Raw genomic sequence first — 20,865 nt, 5'->3', positions numbered from 1 at the left:
CCTGCGCATATGCTCGTCACGCCGTCCGCTGTTGTAACAATCTGTGACAATATTGTCATGTAACTTTTTTTTTTGAAACTAGAAGGTAGAGATCGCTCTACCTTATATATTTCAAACAGGCCATGGCCTGGAGGATATAAATCCATACAAGAACCAGGAGAAGGCGCACCAAGGGTGCGAAGGTAAAGAAAAGAGGGAGGGAAAAGGAGGGAGAGGGAGAAACATCAAAAGAGCAACATAATTAGCCTGTCAAACAAAGCACCCAGGCCATCAAATCATCCTTGTCTTGTCCCTACCTAGCAATGCAATGATACGCAAGGCTTTTGCGTATTCACAAAAAAAAGGACATCATGGATGCGGTAAGGTTCAGTACATGGAATCAATAAAGTAGGAGAAGGAGCTGAAAATGCTAATGAAAAAGATGCCTTCACCAACAGAGCAAGCAGATACTCCATCTCTTCAGAAGAAACAAATATGAATAAATACATGCATTCAACACATTTGTGGAAATACAGCACAAATAATCAGTCAAGATCAGATGTACAACTAGACTCGCTGCTGCGTGGCCCTTGTCATCTACTTATCCGAAACTGCTGTTGCGAAGAAGAAAAACTATCATCGGTTCCCTTTGTTTTCAATGGAATGAACGATTCAGTCATCATCGACTTCAAAATCCTCGAGGTAAGAAAAAAGCCGAATTCAGTAGAACTACACTAGGTAATTAGTTCCACACAAATGAATTTATTTCAGAATTTAATGTTTCAACGTACTCTAGAATTCTAAGATGTTAGACCTTGCATGTGAACTTTTTATCCTTCTCAGAATGGCACTTCTGTGATCTGTCCGATGGACTGATCACAAAGGAACTTGATGACAAAGTTGAGGATATTCCAGTGGAATCAAGCCTGACAAAATTGTGGACAAGAAGTGGGGGTCATGCTTGAAAGCTGGAGTAGAGTTCTCCGCAGCAACGCGAAGTGCTTCAGCATCGTTGTCGTTCTATTCATCTGGAGATACATCGTTGTCGTTCTATTCATCTGGAGATACCCGAGAGCACGGAAAAAGCCTAAGGTTCTTGCTGCAGTAGTTACCATATACTCCCTCCGTATTAGTGATCTAAACGCTCTTATACTTCTTTACGGAGGGAGTACCATCTTAAATATTCGACCTTGTTACAACAGTATACTTGTTGGTGAACTAAATGAGGTGGGTATGTGTTGCCGAGCAAATATTTGGATATGTAATTAGCTTCATAGCGTTGGGGCCTCCGCACAGCTTGGTGTATGTGGCTTTCTGAATGTTATCTGCCCTGTAGAACCTCTCTAGTCTCTTGATAGTATTATAATAAAGCTCTGGTTTCTTTTTCTGAAAGCTGCAGAAAATTAAGATTTTCAACGATCCCGAGAATAAGAAATTCTTATCCAACAGATGATGAAATCAGATTTTAGAGAATTTTGGAGCACAGTATTTTGTTGATAGGTGACTGACAAATAGCAAATCTGACAAACAAGCTAGGAATCAACTGGATGTGCCAAAACTCTGTACATTACTACTAATTTTTACTAGTAAACATTAGCTGAATGTGAATCATTTAGGCCTTGTTCGGTTACACCTCTTCTCAAAGGGATTGAAGAGGATTTGACGGGATTTAATCCACCTCATTCCTTCCCAATCCCCTCCAATTCCCGGACAACAGAACAGAACAAGGCCTTTGGGAAACATTTGAGTGTTTGGCAACGAAATCCATGGGGCATACAGTTGTGGACAAAGGCACTGAAGCCCTAAGGGGTATGATCACAATAAACATGTGTGGCAGAATATTAGCAGTTCAGTTTAAGATAAAATACTTTGGAAAGTGCTGCAAATAATACTTTCAAGTTTCAATCTATAACAACGTAAGCATATAGTGCAGTTAATTAGAAACTACTCCCAGATAATGTTCTTAATCTGAAGAATCATTGCTTTTCCTCAATTTATCAGATGCACTTAATCTGAAGCTCCCAAGACCAACGGTCATCATTCAAAAAGGTCACAACTCACAACTCAGATTCTGAGGTCCTCGAGCAATTCATCAAGCTCCACCTCGTCGCAGGGCTCCAGATCGATGCCTCCGATCCCCATGGCGATCTCATCAATGCTGACATCACCATGGTCATCGTTTCTTCCACCGTCCTGCTGAATCCTCTCGCCGTCGTTGCCCTTCTCGTAGATCTTCTTGACCAGCACCGCGTCCGGCAAGCAATGGCTCTGCCCATCCAGGTCGTTGGCGTTGGCGCCGCGGAGGTCGTAGCCAAGTGCACGGTCGCCGGGGCGCAGGAGGTGCCCGAGGTGCGTCCTCACGGTGACGATGGCGTCGGTCCTGCCCAACTCCGATGCGCGGGCCACCTGCACGTACGCTGTCCGGTACCCGAAACTTGCGGCCGTGGCGTCGCTGGTGACCGGCGAGGGGTCGACGTCCAGCACGACGTACTCCACGAGCTGGCGGCTGGTGAGCGCGGGCTCGAACCTGTGCCGGTCGTAGTCCTTGATGCCGAGGCTGACAACGCGGTGGGTGGAGGCGTCGAGGAGGGCCAGCGTGTCGGTGACCCTGACACAGAGCACGAGCGGCCCGAGCCCGCCGAGCGCGCGCGACGCCTCCCTCGGGAGGAAGACGAGGTCGTCGCGGCACACCGGGCAGAGCTCCACGGAGAATGCGTGCCGGTGGCGGTACGTGTTGCTCTTGGTGTCGTGCGACACGAGCTGCCTCGCCGCGTCCGCCACGCGCGCCGGCGCGAGGGAGGCGATGAGGGCGACAAGGCCGGCAGCGTGGGACCGGGACGCGAAGAAGAAGTCGATCCCGCCGACGCCGGTTACGTCGACGCGGGTCGCTGAGCCGGCCGCGCCGAGGGCGGCCAGGCGCTGCTCGAGGTGGAGCAGCGTGCGGCGGTGCGACGCGCGCTGCCGCAGCTGCACGACGGCGCACCACTGGTCCTGGTCGGGGTCGGCGCGGGCCCGGGCGCAGGGGTCGCAGAGGCGGTCGTGGACGGTGAACTCGACGGCGTGGTCCCGCTCCAGCGCGACGCTGCGGCCGGGGAGGACCTCGCGGCGGAGGCGGAGGCGGAGCCTGATGCGTTTGGAGTGCGGCTCTGTGAACACGAACTCGGCGGCGGTGAGGGAGACGCCGAGGCGCTGGATCGGCCGGTGGAGGCGGCGAAGGAGGAGCTGCAAGAGCTCGGCCGACTCCGGCGCGGCGCGCGTCCAGCGTCGCGGGGGCTCCAGGTACGAGGAGCACCACGGGCAGTGCACCACGGCGGCGTGGCGCGGCGCGCCCTCGGCGACGTCGACGCGCGCACGGAGGCAGGGCGCGCAGGTGTTGGCCGCGTTGGGCGGCATCGGCACGCCGCACAGGCAACAGAGCGTCGTGCACGCGGCGGCCGCGGCCTGCGATTGGGGAGGGAGGAATAGCATGTCGCCGGGCAGCGGATGCGGGGACGCCATTGCGATCGGTGGCGGTGGCTGCGGCGTGACGGTGAACAGATGGGTGGCGGCAAGTGCCTATACGGTTACGACTAGAGATTGCCCTTCGTTAGGGTTTCAGGTTGGATTTTGGGTTCATTCGGCAATTAGGCCCATTGTCCAAAACATCCTCCTCCTAAAGCCCAGTTTTGGGGACAGGAAATTTTGGTCTATGGATGTATATACTGTTATACCCCCTTCGTTCCTAAATATTAATCTTTATAGAGATTTCAACAAGTGACTACATACGAAACAAAATGAGTGAATCTACAATCTGAAAAACATTCATATGTGGTAGTCCATTTGAAATCTCCAAAAAGACAAATATTTAGGAACGGAGGGAGTACATCATATATTACCCTAAAAAAAGTTATACATCGTATATGGAAAAATTAGTAACTAAGTATGATGTCACAAAAAATTGAAAATATTTTTGAAAAAGAAAAAAAGTCTCGTTGACTTCATTTCAAAAAACACAGATTTCCGGTCAAAATAGTGTGATACTGACCTATAATAGCAAATAGATTTTGTTTTTTCGGAAGTCAACGCTGATTTTCTATTCGTATAAATTTATATACAAGTGCAAAAGAAAGTCAAATTAATTGTGAAAAAACTTCCAAACTTTTTTGACTATTTTTTCTATATAAGGTGTATATACACCTAGAAACCAAAATGATATTTCCCTAGTTTTGGACTCTTCTTTGCCTATCTCATTAAATCAGGCTTTCTTTGCCAACACCAATCACCAGCAAAATAAAGGGAAATATCCTTTTTAGTAAAGGCGTCGTTTATTAATGCGCATTATTTGTATTCCTTTGAACATTTGCAATTAATAAACGACGCCTTTACTAAAAAAAACTAGTGCGCATTATTTCTTGCTTAATATTGTGAGAGGTCCTTTGGTCTATACTCTGGTGCTCCACTAGGCGGGCTGGCCTAACACTCTAGATCCAGGCCGTCGCCGCCACGCCATCCTTGTTTCAACAGATTGGTTTCCAAATCCATCCCCAACCATAGGATCGACGGCCTCTTCAGGGAAGGATCCGGATAATCTTTATTCAGCGATGTCATCATTGCCGTCGAAGCAAAAACAATGAACAACCTAAAATCCTAGACTACAAGGGAGTAAAAAACAATCCACAGAATCCGACGACCCCCCTCACCACCGGAGGGGAGCCGCCAGAGAACAACGTTGGAAGATCGGCCTCCCTGGCGGCGGCTAGGGTTCTAGAGCCGCAGGGACGAGAGGAAAACAACGAGTCATTTTACATTGAACCCTATAACTTGCCATGGCATGATGGCCAGCATAAGATTCACCACGTACGGCAATACCCTACAATTGGCAATAAATATATTTTCGCTTCGAACATCTAAATTTGTGGAAGAAAGAAAACAAGACTAGTCTGACTTTGGCATTGCCACTGCATACCCTAATATTGTCATGTTGTAACTAAAATCACACTAAATGATAGCAAGACATGCACGCCGTCCAAGTTCAGCTCGGAGACTGAGAATGCCAGGGAGAGCCGCTGCGGCCGCCCGCTTGGCCTACGGTTCGACGAGAAATCGGGCGACCTCTACGTGGCCGACGCGTACAAGGGGCTGATGCGGGTAGCGCCGGGCGGCGGGGAGGCCACCGTGTTGGTCAACCAGGTTGACGGTTATCCTCTGCGCTTCACCAACGGTGTTGACGTTGATCAAGTTACGGGAAAGGTCTACTTCACCGATAGCTCGATGAACTATCAAAGGTCGCAGCATGAGATGGTCACTCGCACAGGAGACTCGACGGGCCGCCTCATGAGCTACGACCCACGGACATCGGATGTCACGCTGCTCCAGGCGGGCATGACGTACCCCAACGGCGTCGCGCTCAGCGCCGACCGCACCCACCTCGTGGTCGCATCTACTGGACCATGCAAGCTACTGAGGCACTGGATCAAAGGGGTCAACGCAGGCACATCCGAGCCTTTTGCCGACCTGCCCGGCTATCCAGATAACGTGAGGCCCGACACCAAAGGAGGCTATTGGGTGGCGTTGCACCGCGAGAAGAATGAGTTGCCCTTTGGTCCTGATAGTCATCGTCTCGCTGTCAGGGTCGGTAATGATGGGAACATAGTCGAGGAGATGAGAGGGCCAAAGAAGGTGAGGCCCACCGAGATTATGGAGAGAAGCAATGGCAAGATCTACTTGGGTTCGGTAGAGCTTCCTTATGTCGGCGTTGTTAAGCGCAAGTAGAGAACTATTATAGTAGATGCATCGGATGCCTTTTTGTTTCTTGTTCTTACCACCTAATGTAATTTTCCATTTGTTTTTTTTTTGTCAGACGGACTATTGTAATCCAGATTTTCTACCAGCAAATAATTATTTGTTCTTTCCTCCATATTAATATTTATAAAAGCTAAATTCTATCTATAGAAGTTGTTCTTGTCAAGAGCCATCCTGCATGCTATTGCTAGTGATAGAGCAGGGACGCACCATGCACTCATGGATTGTTCCCTTCACGTAAACGCGCAAAGTCCATGTTTGGAACATGTATGTGCTCCGTTCTTTTCGTTAACAGAGTTGCAGTGGATGTGGATAGTGTCCCAGCCCATAAATGAAGTGTGCGCCGCGAACCATAAATCATAAATGATGTGGATGTGGATTGCATGTGCTCGGCGGCCAAGCCTTCAAACCATAAATCATCTTCCTCTGTTTCTTTGTTTTGACCAACGTACCAATACTATGTATGTGTACCCAATCAACATGCATGCAATGCAATGCACCCAACCAACATCTCCTGCATGCTTCCATTGGCGGCTTCCGCTACAGCTCCCTGCCCACCTTCACGTGCAAAAGGATCTTCGTCGTCGTCGTCTCCGACCACCATGCACCACCCTATCGACTTCCCAGCCAAGCACCGGCCGTATGTACTACGTAGCTCTCATTCCACACACCCATACCCTCCCTACACCGCCAACCACCGACCCTCCCTGACGTCCAGCCTTCACCCGTATCGACATTATAATCATCGCCATTGGTCCCCCCCCCCAACCCCACGGAGAAGAGAGGGATCTCCCTTCCCCGAGCAAGTTCGTGTGCTCTCTGTCGTTGCCACTCGCCGGCGTCCTGCTCCGTTCGTCCAGAACGGTCTACCAGGAGGGCCGGCCATCCTTCTAGGTACTCCCTCGGTCCAAAACACTTGTCGGGGAAATGGATGTAACTAGACGTATTTTAGTTCTAGATACATTCATTTTATCCATTTCTCCGACAAGTAATACCAGACGGAGGGAGTACTCAGTATTCTTCTCTAGTATAATATGATACACATTTTGCGTCACTGGTTAGTTTTCCCACATCTCTTTCCTTCTATCTGGACAACCTACGTACATCATATCTTCTTCTCTTCTACTATATATAGTAGTTGATCCGTTGCGCCAAATGACGCATTGACCCGATAAACCCATCTTCGTGATGAGAATAGTTTTGTTTAGTAAGGACATACGATGTATACATGAAGTAATAAATCTATGTGTATGCATATTCTATTTTGCTTGCAGAAAGCCCATGTCTAAATCATGTCGTGTTGAAAATATGTTTATCATGTTAGGAATTCCAAGTTTCAATTATGGAGAAGACATATTGTTGACAACATGTATAAACCAGTTAAGGAGGTTATTTTTGTAGTGTTTGTACTAAACTTTTATTTTTTATGTGGACGAAAAAGATATAGCGGGACCTGTATGGGCTACCAATGTTGGTACTAAAACCGTCGGATCGGGTACGGGGTCCCGAACTGTGGAACCGGAACGATGGTCAACGAGAGACAAGGGGCGCGATATTTTACCCTGGTTTGGGCCCTCTCGAAGAGGTAAAACCCTACATCCTACTTAATTATATTGGTGATGAACTATCGAGTACAGGTTGATCTACCTCGAGATCATATGTTGTGTTCTAAACGCTAAGACTAGTGAGTGTAGTCGTGTCTCTATGGACTAAACGCTTCGGTTTATAAAGACACCAGGGGTATATATCTAGGATTGCCAACTAGGACTAAACATGGTAACATCTAAAGCTATCCTAGAAGTGTACGCCAAGTCTTTGGCAATGTACATCTTGATCACGACTGGGTTTGAGGCTTTTGGAGTCCTTCCTTGGTGAGCTCGTTGGGCCGTAGGCTCGGCCTAGAGATTGTGGGCCATCTCGGTTGGCACCACCTAGTCCAGGACACCGTGAGCGGTGGTGTCTCATCCTCGTGTGACAAGATAGTGGCCGAGAAAGTGACAGCCGAGGAGATGAGAGGGTCAAAGAAGGTGAGGCCCACCAAGGTTATGGAGAGAAGCAATGGCAAAATGTATTTGGGTTCGGTAGAGCTTCCTTATGTCGGTGTTGTTAAGCCCAAGTAGAGAACAGTAGATGTATAGCATGCCATTTTGTTTCTTGTTCTTATGCCTAAACAGCTTTTGGTTGTGTCGTACTAGTATAGTTACTGGATGGATCAAACTCGATCGACATATACTATTGTTTGAGGATAACCATTACTAGTATAATATTTCCAGGCCTTTGTACGGTGCCCTGGCCTCCGCCGACCCTCGTTGAAGCCCCGCATCGCCGTGAGCGTTTCAGACATGGCTGACTCCAACGTCACCCATAAGAAACCCCCCATCTCCGCGGTTGCCTTTATCTCGCCGGCTGCCGAGGCTCGTCAGGACGGTGTCGCAAGGCCTGTGAGATCGATGACCGGGACAGAGAACTCGTGGTGGCTATGGAGAAGAGTTAGTGTGTTGTCGAGGGGAAGGGACTCGGGTCGGTTGTGGAATATGGCGGGGATTGTGTCGACATTGGCGTCGAGACCCTTGACAAGTATTTCCGGACGGAGGGAGTACCTAGGAACACAATGAGCACGATGGAGTTTGTAACAGAAGCCAAGACCAGAAGGATGCATTTCGGGATGCAATTGACAAATGTGGACTGCTGGACATTGGATACAGAGGGAAAGACTGGACTTTTGAGCGGAAAGTTGCAGGCTGAACATTCACGAGGGTGCGTCTAGATAAGATGCCTTGCAACGCCGGAGTGATGCAACATTTTCCCTAGTGCAGCACTAGTACACCACACGGCAGCCTCTTCTCATCACGAGCCGATCCCGCTAGCCTTCGATGCCGACGTGCATGTGCATGCATGCAAGGGATGGCCCAGGTCATTTAAATATGAATTGATGAGGGAACGCCACCCCGAACTGGTGGAATTCGTGGGCACTGGCCACTGGGTGGAAGCAGAAAGTTGTCTCTTTTTTCGAGGGGAAAGGGGTTTTATTCCATATTGAAACTATTACAATCGAGAGGCAAAAGATTCTCAACACATGGTGGTCCTACGTGCGTCCACATAGCCGTGGTACACCCTATACGACAATAATTTGTCAAACGGTCGGCAACTCTATTTTAATCCCTAGTCAACTTCTGACCAATAAACTCCCTATCTCTCATCAACTCCTTGATTTTAGCCATGAGATGACCATAGGCAGAACGATCCAGTCGGTTCCCTGGTAGACAAGATAAGGCCTCAGTTGAATCAAATTGGACATTGGCTGAAAGGATGGAATGTTGTATAGCTAGTGCCGTCACATGCATGATTGCATGTATCTTAACTTCCAGTGCATCGCTACAATTGAAAATAAAACGGTATGCTGCAAAAATAAGTGAACCATCATGTCGTCAAAGAATCATTCCTGCCGCCGCCGCGGCGGATTCCACTATGAACGAACCATCAAATGCCAAAGTAACATACTCATTAGACGGGGGCGGCCAAGGTTTAGTAACAATGGCAATTATTGCTTCTGGCAAAGGCAATCCGCAACCAACATTTTACCTTTAAGTATTTCCTCTGTGCTATACTTTCTAGTATCTCCAATAGATTTCATATAGCTGTCCAAAAAATCAACTGTAGTGGTGACCGGAGGAACTTCTTTACCATGAGTAAGATCATTTCGTAAAGCACCGATACATCAGAATTCCTTGTATCGCCTTTCAGGACTTCGCCGATATGCCGAAACGCCATATACGGCTTAGATACCAGTATCCTAGAAGCATTCCATTTTTTGATTTTAAGAAAAGAAAAAATGCAGATGCGGCCGGGACATGCGTGCGACACGTCTGGGACACATCGAAGCGACCGAGCACAGCCCCGAGCAAGCCCAATAGCCCATGACACTAACCCTAATAATCCTCTCTCACACTCTCTCGACCACACCAGAAACTAGGGATCGAGGGCTGACTCAGGACTGCCGCCGCCGCCAGTAGTGGCTCGCCGCGGCCGCTGCTATCGCCACCTGTAGTGGCTCGACATCGCCGACCCAACTGCCTAGCATCGCCTCTCTGCCTCAAGTCTTCTGCTCTTCTCCGTCTCCGCCCCAAGGTAAACTATTTGCCTGAGCCCTGATGTTGTACTGATGTGTAGTTGATCCGTTGATGTATGCTTGGTTGTTGCTGGCTTCTATTGATGTATCATTGATCTGTTGATGTAGGTTGTAGTACTCTCTCATAGTCACACATGTATTGTAGTTGTACTTTGATTTGTTGCTTCTTGCTAATGTAGTAATGTTGGTTGGGTGAAATCATAAAATTGCTTGCTAAGGCTGTTGCTTGTTTATGTTTGTTGGATAAATTGCTTGTCGATGTTGCTGCTACCGCATATTTCTAGGGAAGTAGATACAAAGTGTACACAACGGAAGCAAGCCAATCCTCACTCAGTGGTACTGCAAGCAACATCATGGAGGTCGATGGTGCACGTGAAGAGGCTGGGAATGGTGCTGTCAATCCGAAATATCCATTCTAGAAGCATGCTAATTATATATGCAACTAGCAGGAGACCCATCAGGTCGAGGAGGCAATACGTTATTTCGTTGCCAGTTCTGTATGCAAGATTTCCCGGGTAGCTATACAAGAATAAGATCACATCTTCTTAAGATGCTAAATGCAGACGTAAACACTTGTACCAAGATAACCCAACCTCTCTTTGAGGAACTTCCAAAGCAAGATATGATAGCTTCTCTACTTATTTCACATGGTAGAACTAGGAACACACTTCCTCTACCACCCTATGAGGAATCTGGTACATCGGCATCATCAAGGAAAAGGAAGGCAATAGGAAAGCAGTCTTGGATTTTAGTAAGCTTTAATTCCGAGCTTCGAAGGTATGCAACTTATTGCAAGAATGTTCATCACCGGAGGTATGCAACTTTGCATTACAATGTCAATTATTGTTGTCTCTTTAAAGCATAGTTGTTGACTAGTTATTTTGTTTGTAGGAGTACCCTTCAATCTAGCAAAAAATCTTTACTATCGGGAGTCCTACAATTTTATCACAAATAATGAACTGGGTGGCTAAGGACAACCTGTCTTGCAAAGAGAAGAAGCATGTTGGGAGGATGCTAGAGCCCCTCAAGTTAACGTGGCCACTCAAATGAGTGACTATTGCATCTGATGGTTGGTCTGACCCTCAAAAGGAGGCCAATTTTGAACTTCATGGCTGTGACAGAGAGTGGTCAGATATTTTTAAAGGTGATCAACACTAAAGGGGAGCTAATATCTGTTGTTTCTACCTAGATTAACTTGTTTTTTGTCTTGTTTTTAGCTTACAGATTGTTTGATGCCTTCAATGGTGGACGAAATCTGAGCAATTCATATTAGATAGGATGAAGGAAGTGGTTGAGGAGATTGGATCTGAGAATGTGGTCCAGGTGATCACGGACAATGCATCTAATGTCAAAGGTGCTGGATTGATGATTCAAGCAAAGTATTGCAATATTTACCGGACTCCTTTGCATTGTGCACTGCCTCAAGCTTGTGTTGAAGGAGATATGTTATCCAAAGATGCATGATGAAGACTTTGAAGTTCTTAACTTTATAAAAGAGGTTTCCGACCTACGTCTCTTTGTCAAGAACTTCATAATGACCCATGGCATGAGGTTGTCAGTGTTGAAAGAGTTTAGCACACTCAAGTTCCTTAACATCACAGAAACCAGATTTGCAAGTGATGTCATCATGTTGAAGAGGTATCTTTTAATCAGGGATGCACTCACACTAATAGTTGTTCATGCAAATTGGGCTACTTATAGAGAGGATGATCATCCTACAGCTCAAAGGGTGACGGAATTTATTTTGAGTGAGTGTGGTGGGATAAAATTGCATACATTGTCTCTTTCACCTCACCCATGTATGCAATGATAAGGTTGACTGACATGGACAAACCATCTCTCCATTTGATATATAAGATCTGGGACAACATGATGGAAAAGGTGAGTGATTCTTTTAGCTTCGTTGATCTTCATTTCAACATTATTGATGTGTATTGCTTGCTGATTTTAATTGTCGTCATGTTTATAGGTAAGAGTTCCTATTTATCATTATGAAAAAAAGGAGCTCAATGAAGATTGTGCTCTCTATATCGTTATCAAGAAAAAAATTCTAAAACATTGGGAGAAGAGTAGTACCCTCCCCCTCCATTGTTTGGCCCACTCGTGCAATATGAGGTTTGGTCTTTATATATGTTTGTAATTTACCAATCTCAAGTACTCAACTTTTAAAGGTTTGCTGATTTTATGTTGTCATGTTAATAGGTACTACAGTACGAATTGGGTTGGGGCAGTCCATGGCCGTGTTACCCCCTTGATGATATTGATATTTTTGAAATGAGAAACAAGTGTTTGCAGGAGTTATTTCTGGATCCAAATGACCACAAGACCATGAAGAAAGAATTTGCGGATTTTTCTCAAATGATGAATGATTTCGAGAATGTAGATTCAATTGAAGATAGAAAAGACTTTGAACCGAAGCAATGGTGGGGCACTCATGGACGAAGCACAAAGTTCTTGAAAAGTTTGGCATTGAAGTTACTTGGTCAGCCTTCATCTTCACCTTCATTTGAAAGGAATTGTAGCACATATTCCTTCATCCATAGTTCCGAGAGAAACAAGCACACTCCTGAACGTGTTGAGGATTTAGTGTTCGCATAAAACAACCTGCGTTTTCTTTCAAGACAATCTGAGGCTTATCATGTTGGGCGAAGCCGGAAGTGGGATATGGGTGGACATGGGGTTGAGAGCTTTATTGATGTTGACATGCTTGAAGGTGCTAGGCTGAAACTTGATGAACCTGAATTGGAGGCTGAGATCGTGGATGCTCTCACTTGAGTTGTCCTCGGTTTATGTTGCAGTGCACAATTATGCACTGTTTGACTATGGGTTTATGGCCACCTAAGCCTTGTATCTTCCCGTTGTTATCTTGTAATGCACTGTTTGACTATGGGTTTATGGCCACCTGAGCCTTGTATCTTCCTGTTGTTATGTTGTAATGCATTGTTTGACTATGGGTTTATGGCCACCTGAGCCTTGTATCTTCCTGTTGTTATCTTGTAATGCACTGTTTGACTATGGGTTTACTGAGCCTTGTATCTTCCTGTTGTTATGTTGTAATGCATTGTTTGACTATGGGTTTATGGCCACCTGAGCCTTGTATCTTAGTGGACTTTTGTACTATTTGTCTATGGCCATTGAGAATTTAGAATTGATACTTGTTGGAGGCTGAAAATAAGGAAGTTCATATTAATTTCATCATTTCGTATGCTACTGCTACAAGCCAACTTGTTTATCTCGTATTATCAAGTCTAATATCATGTGATGTATTCTGTATTTTGCATACACCATGAGGAGCTGAGGAGCTGGGTGGTCATTTAAGACTGAAAAGAAAGGAGGCACGAAAGCAATCAGGCATCCAGTAGGGCGGTATTTTGATCTCATCTCACACATTTTGTTATGTTAGTTTTGTTTACATGTTATTTTATTATTTTTTATATATGCTTGCCATATCGCGGTATTTCTGTTTCTAGAAATTGTCGTGCCTGTATTGCCGTACTCGTATCGCTGTATGGGTGCTTCGTAGAAAATAAGCATAAGAGTTTGGTCTCGCTCAACAGCAGTGCAATTAAGAAGCATGTTCAGTAACCATTCTTTCCCACTGTTAATGAGAAGCTGATCCTGGGGAAGCGACCAGACATTCCGGCTTCCCAGATTGTACATGCATGGTTGCATGCAATCAACGCATGGTAGTTGTCCTCGTCTACAGTACCGCAGATGGGGCATGTACTACGCGTCGTTAGATGTCTATACTGCATGCACGTTGTAGTAGGCAGTGCCCCTGTAGCTGCTCGCCATGCCATATGCTTCATCCGTAGGGGTATAGAAGGTAGCCAAATCAGGTTCCAAATGGAGCGGTTCCCGTCAGGGTTAGCGCTGGACAACCCGCCAGCGAACTGCTCATCATGCTCGTCCGTCGCGAAGTGGTGCGCACTTTTCACAGAGAATCAGTCATTCTTCTCCAGATACCAGGCGAAGAAATCTTGACGTTGTCTCGATGAGGTACAGATTTTCAGGATTTTGCCTACATCCATTGACCAAAGTGTTTGTTCAACCATTGCACCCTTCATGCACCATTATCATCTATAAAATCAGACACTCGATTGAAGCGACAATTTCTTTTAGGTGTAACCTGTTGGAAATTATGGCCACGAGGGATCCAAGGGTCCCTCTTCCTGTCCATATCAGTGAACCATCTCCAACCCGCCAAATGATCCCTTTTTTAACCAGCTCCGGACCATGTTCAATTCTCTTTTTTAACAAGCTGGAGTAGAGTTCTCAGCAGCAACGCGAAGTGCTTCAGCATCGTTGTCGTTCTATTCATCTGGAGATACCCGAGAGCACGGGAAAAGCCTAAGATTCTTCCTGCAGTAGTTACCATATACTCCCTCCGTATTAGTGATCTAGACGCTCTTATATTTCTTTACGTAGGGAGTACCATCTTAAGTATTCGACCTTGTTACAACAGTATACTTGTTGGTGAAATACATGAGGTGGGTATGTGTTGCAGAGCAAATATTTGGATATGTAATTAGCTTTGTAGCGTTCGGGCCTCCGCACAGCTTGGTGTATGTGGCTTTCTGGATGTTATCTGCCCTGTAGAATATCTCTAGTCTCTTGATAGTATTAAGCTCTGGTTTCTTTTTCTGAAAGCTGGAGCCCATTATTGGAGCCTTGTCATGTGCTGTTTATGGAATGGGAAAACCAGATAATGCAAATTCTCTCGATAGTATTATTATGTGCAACATTGATCCAAATTCTCAACCCATATGAACAAGGGCGCGCATTTCTAAGTCAATTAAGTGAGAAAACTCAACGATCCCGAGAATAAGAAATTCATATCCAACAGGTGATGAAATCTGATTTTAGGAAATGTTGGAGCACAGTATTTTGTTGATAGGTGACTGACAAATAGCAAATCTGACAAACAAAGAATCAACTGGATGTGCCAAAACTCTGTACATTACTACTTTTTACTAGTAAACATTAGCTGGATGTGAATCATTTAGGCCTTGTTTGGTTACACCTCTTCTCAAAGGGATTGGAGAGGATTTGAGGGGATTTTGACTGGTAGAGGATTTAATCCACCTCATTCCTTCCCAATCCCCTCCAATTCCCGGACAACAGAACAGAACAAGGCCTTAGGGAGACAGGAAGTAGTGAACATTTGAGTGTTTGGCAAGGAAATCCATGGGGCATACAGTTGTGAACAGAGGCACTGAAGCCCTAAGGGGTATGATCACAATAAACATGTGTGGGAGAATATTAGCAGTTCAATTTAAGATAAAATACTTTGGAAAGTACTGCAAATAATAATTCTATAACAACGCAAGCAGATAATGTTCTGCAAAGAATCATTGCTTTTCCTCAATTTATTTATCAGATGCACTCAATCTGAAGCTTCCAAGACCAACAGTCATCATTCTATAAGGTCACAACTCATACTCTCAGATTCTGAGGTCCTCCAGCAGTTCATCAAGCTCCACCTCGTCACACGGGTCCAGATCAATGCCTCCTATCCCCATGGCGATATCATCAATGCCGACATCACCATGGTCATCGCTTCTTCCACCGTCCTGCTGCATCCTCTCGCCGTCGCCGCCCTTCTCGTAGAACTTCTTGACCAGCACCGCGTCCGGCAAGCAATGGCTCTGCCCATCCAGGTCATTGGCGTTGGCGCCGCGGAGGTCGTAGCCAAGTGCACGGTCGCCGGGGCGCAGGAGGTGCCCGAGGTGCGTCCTCACGGTGATGATGGCGTCCGTCCTACCCAGCTCCGATGCGCGGGCCACCTGCACGTACGCTGTCCGGTACCCGAACCTGGCGGCCGTGGCGTCGCCGATGGCCAGCGATGGGTCGACATCCAGCACGACGTACTCCACGAGCTGGCGGCTGCTGAGCGTGGGCTCGAACCTGTGCCGGTCGTAGTCCTTGATGCCGAGGCTGACAACGCGGTGGGTGGAGGCGTCGAGGAGGGCCAGCGTGTCGGTGACCCTGACACAGAGCACGAGCGGCCCGAGCCCGCCGAGCGCGCGGGACGCCTCCCTCGGAAGGAAGACGAGGTCATCGCGGCACACCGGGCAGAGCTCAACGGAGAAGGCGTGCCGGTGGCGGTATGTGTTGCTCTTGGTGTCATGCGACACGAGCTGCCTCGCCGCGTCCGCCACGCGCGCCGGCGCGAGGGAGGCAATGAGGGCGACAAGGCCGGCAGCGTGTGACCTGGACGCGAAGAAGAAGTCGATCCCGTCGGCGCTGGTTACGTCGACGCGGGTCGCCGAGCCGGCCGCGCCGAGGGCGGCCAGGCGTTGCTCGAGGTGGAGCAGCGTGCGGCGGTGCGACGCGCGCTGCCGCAGCTGGACGACGGCGCACCACTGGTCCTGGTCGGGGTCGGCGCGGGCGCGGGCGCAGGGGTCGCAGAGGCGGTCGTGGACGGTGAACTCGACGGCGTGGTCCCGCTCCAGCGCGACGCCGCGGCCGGGGAGAACCTCGCGGCGAAGGCGGAGGCGGAGCCTGATGCGCTTGGAGTGTGGCTCGGTGAAGACGAACTCGGCCGCGGTGAGCGAGACGCCGAGGCGCTGGATCGGGCGCTGGACGCGGCGAAGGAGGAGCTGCAAGAGCTTGGCCGACTCCGCCGCGGCGCGCGTCCAGCGCCGCGGTGGCTCCAGGTACGAGGAGCATGACGGGCAGTGCACCACGGCGGCGTGGCGCGGCGCCCCCTCGGCGACGTCGATGCGCGCACGGAGGCAGGGCGCGCAGGTGTTGGCCGCGTTGGGCGGCATCGGCACGCCGCACAGGCAGCAAAGCGTCGTGCACGCGGCGGCCGCGGCCTGCGATTGGGGAGGGAGGAACAGCATGTCGCCGGGCAGGGGGTGCGGCGACGCCATTGCGATCGGTGGCGGTGGCTGCGGCGTGACGGTGAACAGATGGGTGGCGGCAAGTGCCTATACAGTTACGGGTAGAGATTGCCCTTCGCTAGGGTTTTAGGTTGGACTTTGGGTTCGTTTGGCAATTAGGCCCATTGTCCAAAACATCCTCCTGCAAGGCCATCCTAAGCCCAGTTTTGGGGACAGGAAATTTTGGTCTATGGGTGTATATACAGTTATACATCATATATTTGTCTCAAAAAAAGTTATACATCGTATATTACACAAAAAAGTTATACATCATATATCGAAAAAATTAGTAATTAAGTATGATGTCGAAAAAAAATTGAAACAAATTTCACCTTCCATGTACGGATAAAAAATTCCGCAAAAAGAAAAAACCTCATTTACTTCATTTAAAGAAAAAACACAAATTTTCGGTCAAAATAGTGTGAATAGCGACCTATAATAGCAAAAAAAAAATCTGAAGTCAACGCTGATTTTCTATTCATATAAATTTATACATATGTGCAAAAGAAAGTCAAATTTATTGTGAAAAAACTTCGGAACTTTTTTGACTATTTTCTAAATTATTACTTTTTCCATATAAGGTGTATATAGACCTAGAAAACAAAATGTTATTTCCCTAGTTTTGGACTCTTCTTTGCCCATCTCATTAAATCAGGCTTTCTTTGCCAACACCGATCACCGGCAAAAATTGGGAGGGATTTGGGTTAAAGCTAGTGCGTATCCACTCTCTCTACCGGGCGGCATGTGTGGCTCTTAGATTTGCCCGAGATTATTTGTATTCCTTTGACCATTTGCAATTAATAAGGGATGCCTTTACTCAAATAAAGTTAGTGCGCAATATTTCTTGCATAATATTGTGAGAGGTCCTTTGGTCTATCCTCTGGCGCTCCACTAGACGGGCTGGCCTAACACTCTAGATCCAAGCGGTTTTAGGAAAGTTATGAACCGGTTTGGACCGATTTTAGAACCTTGTGTGTATTCTTTTTTCTTTTTTCATTTGTATGTGTTTTCCTATTGGTTTTCCATTGGATTACTGGTTTTCTTTGATTTTCTTCTTTTTTTCTTTTTGTGCATGTCCAATTTTTCAACACACATTATATATTTTTCGTGTACTCCCTCCGTTTCTAAATATAAGCCTTTTTAGATATTCCATTACAGGCTACATACGAAGCAAAATGAGTGAATATACACTTTCAAATAAGTATATATGAATCCGTATGTAGTTTGTAATAAAATCTCTAGAAAGGGTTATATTTAGAAACGGAGGGAGTACATCAGAAACATTTTTTCGTTACACAGATTGAAAAGCCTTCAAATACATGATTAAAGTTTTTTCTTTCTTAAATGCAAATTTTGAAGATTTTTTTAATATGTATTAAACATTTTTAAATACATACTGAAACAATTTTACAAAACATCTGAATATTTTTCCATTACATATTTTTTTTAAATGTTATGAATATATTTTAAAAGTGCGAACATTTTTTAGCATGTAATGTTCACTTTTTTTTAGAGTGTGAAATATGTTTTTTTAATTACACGAACATTGTGTTTTGCACTGTATAAACATTTTGAAATGCCATGCACATCTTTTTTAATCATGTGAACATTTATTAAATTTCAAAAACCTTATTTTTTAATGCTAGAATTTTTTTTAAACTATGCTAACAAATGTTTTCTGCTGCATTAATAATTTTTAATTTGTAGTTTAAAAATATTTTAAGTAAATTTATGTTTGGCATATGTGTAGTATTTTTAAAAATATGAAAAAAAGAAAAACGAATGTAAACAGGGAAGAAAAATGAACAAACTTGTAGGAAGCTACTTGGGCCGACCCAATAGTAGTGACGGGAGGGCACCCTTGAGGCGAGACCTCTTTCAGTCTCGTTTGAGGTGCGAGAACTATATCTGCGAGATGGAAGATACTCTCTCTGAAGCTCCAGTGCACGCAGCCGCCTGGGCTCAAAAAGGCCTAGGGTTACTCTGCCTTCCTCCGGCACCGGAGCGAGTCCGTCTCGTCTCCGGTCACCTTATAGCCATGGGGGCGCGGTGGATCCCGACCATTGTCGTAGGGAGGGTTTTGTTTTTACATGTTTCTTCGAGTTTTGTTAGGGGTTGGTGTCTTGCTCAGGAAGACAAGACAGAGACAACTCTCTGAAAACGGAATAAGGTTCTCCCTTCCTAGCCCCCGTCCCGGTGATGCATCAAGCATCGTTAGTGGCCGTGTATAGGTGTGTCTCCAGTTGATTTGTCTTTGATGGATTTGTATGGATCTGTTCGTCATTCGTCTACGTTCGTGTGTATTCTGGTTGGATTCTTCCCATCTATGCTACTCTTCATTGGTGACAGTTGTTGTTCTGGTGCGCTAGTCCCATGGGGTCTTAGCACGACGACTTTCCGACTGTCTACTACAACAAGTTTTGTCCGACTCCGGCGAGGAAGGGCGGCGGCGGCGGGGTGCTTTCAGCTCGCTTCAGTGCTTGTAGTCGTCGTTAGGTGGTCTACGGATTTAGATGTAATTTTTATTATTTCAGGTGTTCATTATACTTCTAGAATTGAAGATAAATAGATTGAAAGTTTTCCCGTAAAAAAAAAGAAGATACTCAAGCTGAAGCTTTTTAACCCGTACTGTAGCTACTGTGCTGGCCCTTTTTGTCTGTTTATTTTCTTCACTAAGTTCGTTTGATCGACTGAGTTCGCTGGTTAGCTCGCCTCTCTTAGATTTCTTTTTGCATTTCGTTTTTCCCCTTTTCACTTGTTTCTTCATGTTTTTTTGTTTTCCCGTTGGTCTTCTTCGTTGGTTCATCGTTAATTCTCTCGGGTTTTTACTTTGGTTTTCATTGGTGGTTCTTCACTTCGGTTTTTTCTCTCATTTTCTTTTATTTTTCTTCGTTTTTCTTTATTTCTTCATCGGTTTTCTTTACTTTTTGTTTTTTCTTTGATATACTACGATTTTCTTTGTTTTTTGATCGGTTTTCTTCATTATACTTTAATTTTAGTTTTTTGAATGGTTTTATTCATTATACTTCCATTTTAATTTTTTTGTACATTTTTTTCATTTTACTTGGGTTTCTTTTGTTTCTATTATTTGTTTTTTTGGTTTTCTTCATATCTCTTGTGTCTCGTGTAGATTTTCTCATTACACAATATAATTTTTTAGTGTACACATGATTTTTTTTTTGATAAACATTCAATATTTTTCAAATATTTGTTCTAAATTTTTCTAAATACATTTTATGAAGACTTTTCCAAATACATGTTCCATTTTCTTTTTAAGAAAATGATCAATTTTTTATATGCACATATAATATTTTTCAAATGATTAATCAACATTTTTGAAAGAAAATATACATTTTTTAATGCATGGTCAAACTTTTTACTATACACACTTCTAATTTTCCAAATGCTTGATTAACATTTTTCAAATACAAAATTAATATTTTCCAATACATAGTCAACATTCTTTCTAAGAACACTTAAACATTTTTCAAATGATTTATCAATATTTTTCCAATGCCAGATTAATATTTTTAGTACACATTGTACATATTCCAAATGCTTGATTAACATTCGATGCGGTTGATGCGAGGGTTGTGGGAGGAACATCGTGTCGTCGGCCGGTTGATGAGGTGTCGCCATTACGATCGGATTGATACCGGCAAGGGCCTGCTATTGTGGTTAGGGTTTTGATTGTTTGTGAATGGGTCTTTTCAGGGAAAGATTGTTAGTCAATGGGTAATTAGGGTCCTCAAGCTAATGAATCTTATGGTCCAACAACCTAGAGAAGAGAAAAGGGTTACTTAGCCCATTTAAACAAGACCAACAACAACATAAGCCGGAAACCATCTCACGTGGGCACCTATGTCTTGATTAAAGCGAGACAATAGAATCTCTCACGAAAGGCAGCCGCCCTACTGCGAATGGTCTCGCCCAACGTGGACATAGGCCACCGACGCTTTTGTCTTTCGTTTTTTCTTCACTTTTTAACATTCATTTTTTCATTTTTTACTTTTCCATATATTTCGATAACATATCTATTATAAGAAATATATATATATATATATATATAATTTGAAAAATGCTAATCAT

At 45.4% G+C, this 20,865-nt stretch overlaps 3 protein-coding genes across 3 annotated transcripts; 1 reads left to right on the top strand and 2 right to left on the bottom strand.

Moving 5' to 3' along the window:
• Window positions 1-1,917: 1,917 nt before the first annotated feature.
• LOC123066767 (60S ribosomal export protein NMD3-like) lies at window positions 1,918-3,525 on the bottom strand. Its single transcript, XM_044489787.1, has one exon. It carries the CDS (start codon window positions 3,475-3,477, stop codon window positions 2,044-2,046), a length of 1,434 nt encoding a protein of 477 aa, XP_044345722.1. The 5' UTR covers window positions 3,478-3,525; the 3' UTR covers window positions 1,918-2,043.
• Window positions 3,526-4,966: 1,441 nt separating this feature from the next.
• LOC123066766 (protein STRICTOSIDINE SYNTHASE-LIKE 10-like) lies at window positions 4,967-5,875 on the top strand. The gene has a single exon (XM_044489786.1). The coding sequence runs from the start codon at window positions 5,101-5,103 to the stop codon at window positions 5,728-5,730; it is 630 nt and encodes a 209-aa protein (XP_044345721.1). The 5' UTR covers window positions 4,967-5,100; the 3' UTR covers window positions 5,731-5,875.
• Window positions 5,876-15,117: 9,242 nt separating this feature from the next.
• On the bottom strand, window positions 15,118-16,845 carry LOC123066765 (60S ribosomal export protein NMD3-like). Its single transcript, XM_044489785.1, has one exon. The coding sequence runs from the start codon at window positions 16,765-16,767 to the stop codon at window positions 15,334-15,336; it is 1,434 nt and encodes a 477-aa protein (XP_044345720.1). The 5' UTR covers window positions 16,768-16,845; the 3' UTR covers window positions 15,118-15,333.
• Between the last annotated feature and the right edge of the window lie 4,020 nt (window positions 16,846-20,865).

The sequence above is a fragment of the Triticum aestivum genome, chromosome 3B, assembly GCF_018294505.1.
Source record: "Triticum aestivum cultivar Chinese Spring chromosome 3B, IWGSC CS RefSeq v2.1, whole genome shotgun sequence".
NCBI lineage: Eukaryota > Viridiplantae > Streptophyta > Magnoliopsida > Poales > Poaceae > Triticum > Triticum aestivum.
Note: the sequence above shows the minus strand (reverse complement) of the source record. Positions and strands in the feature narration are given on the sequence as shown.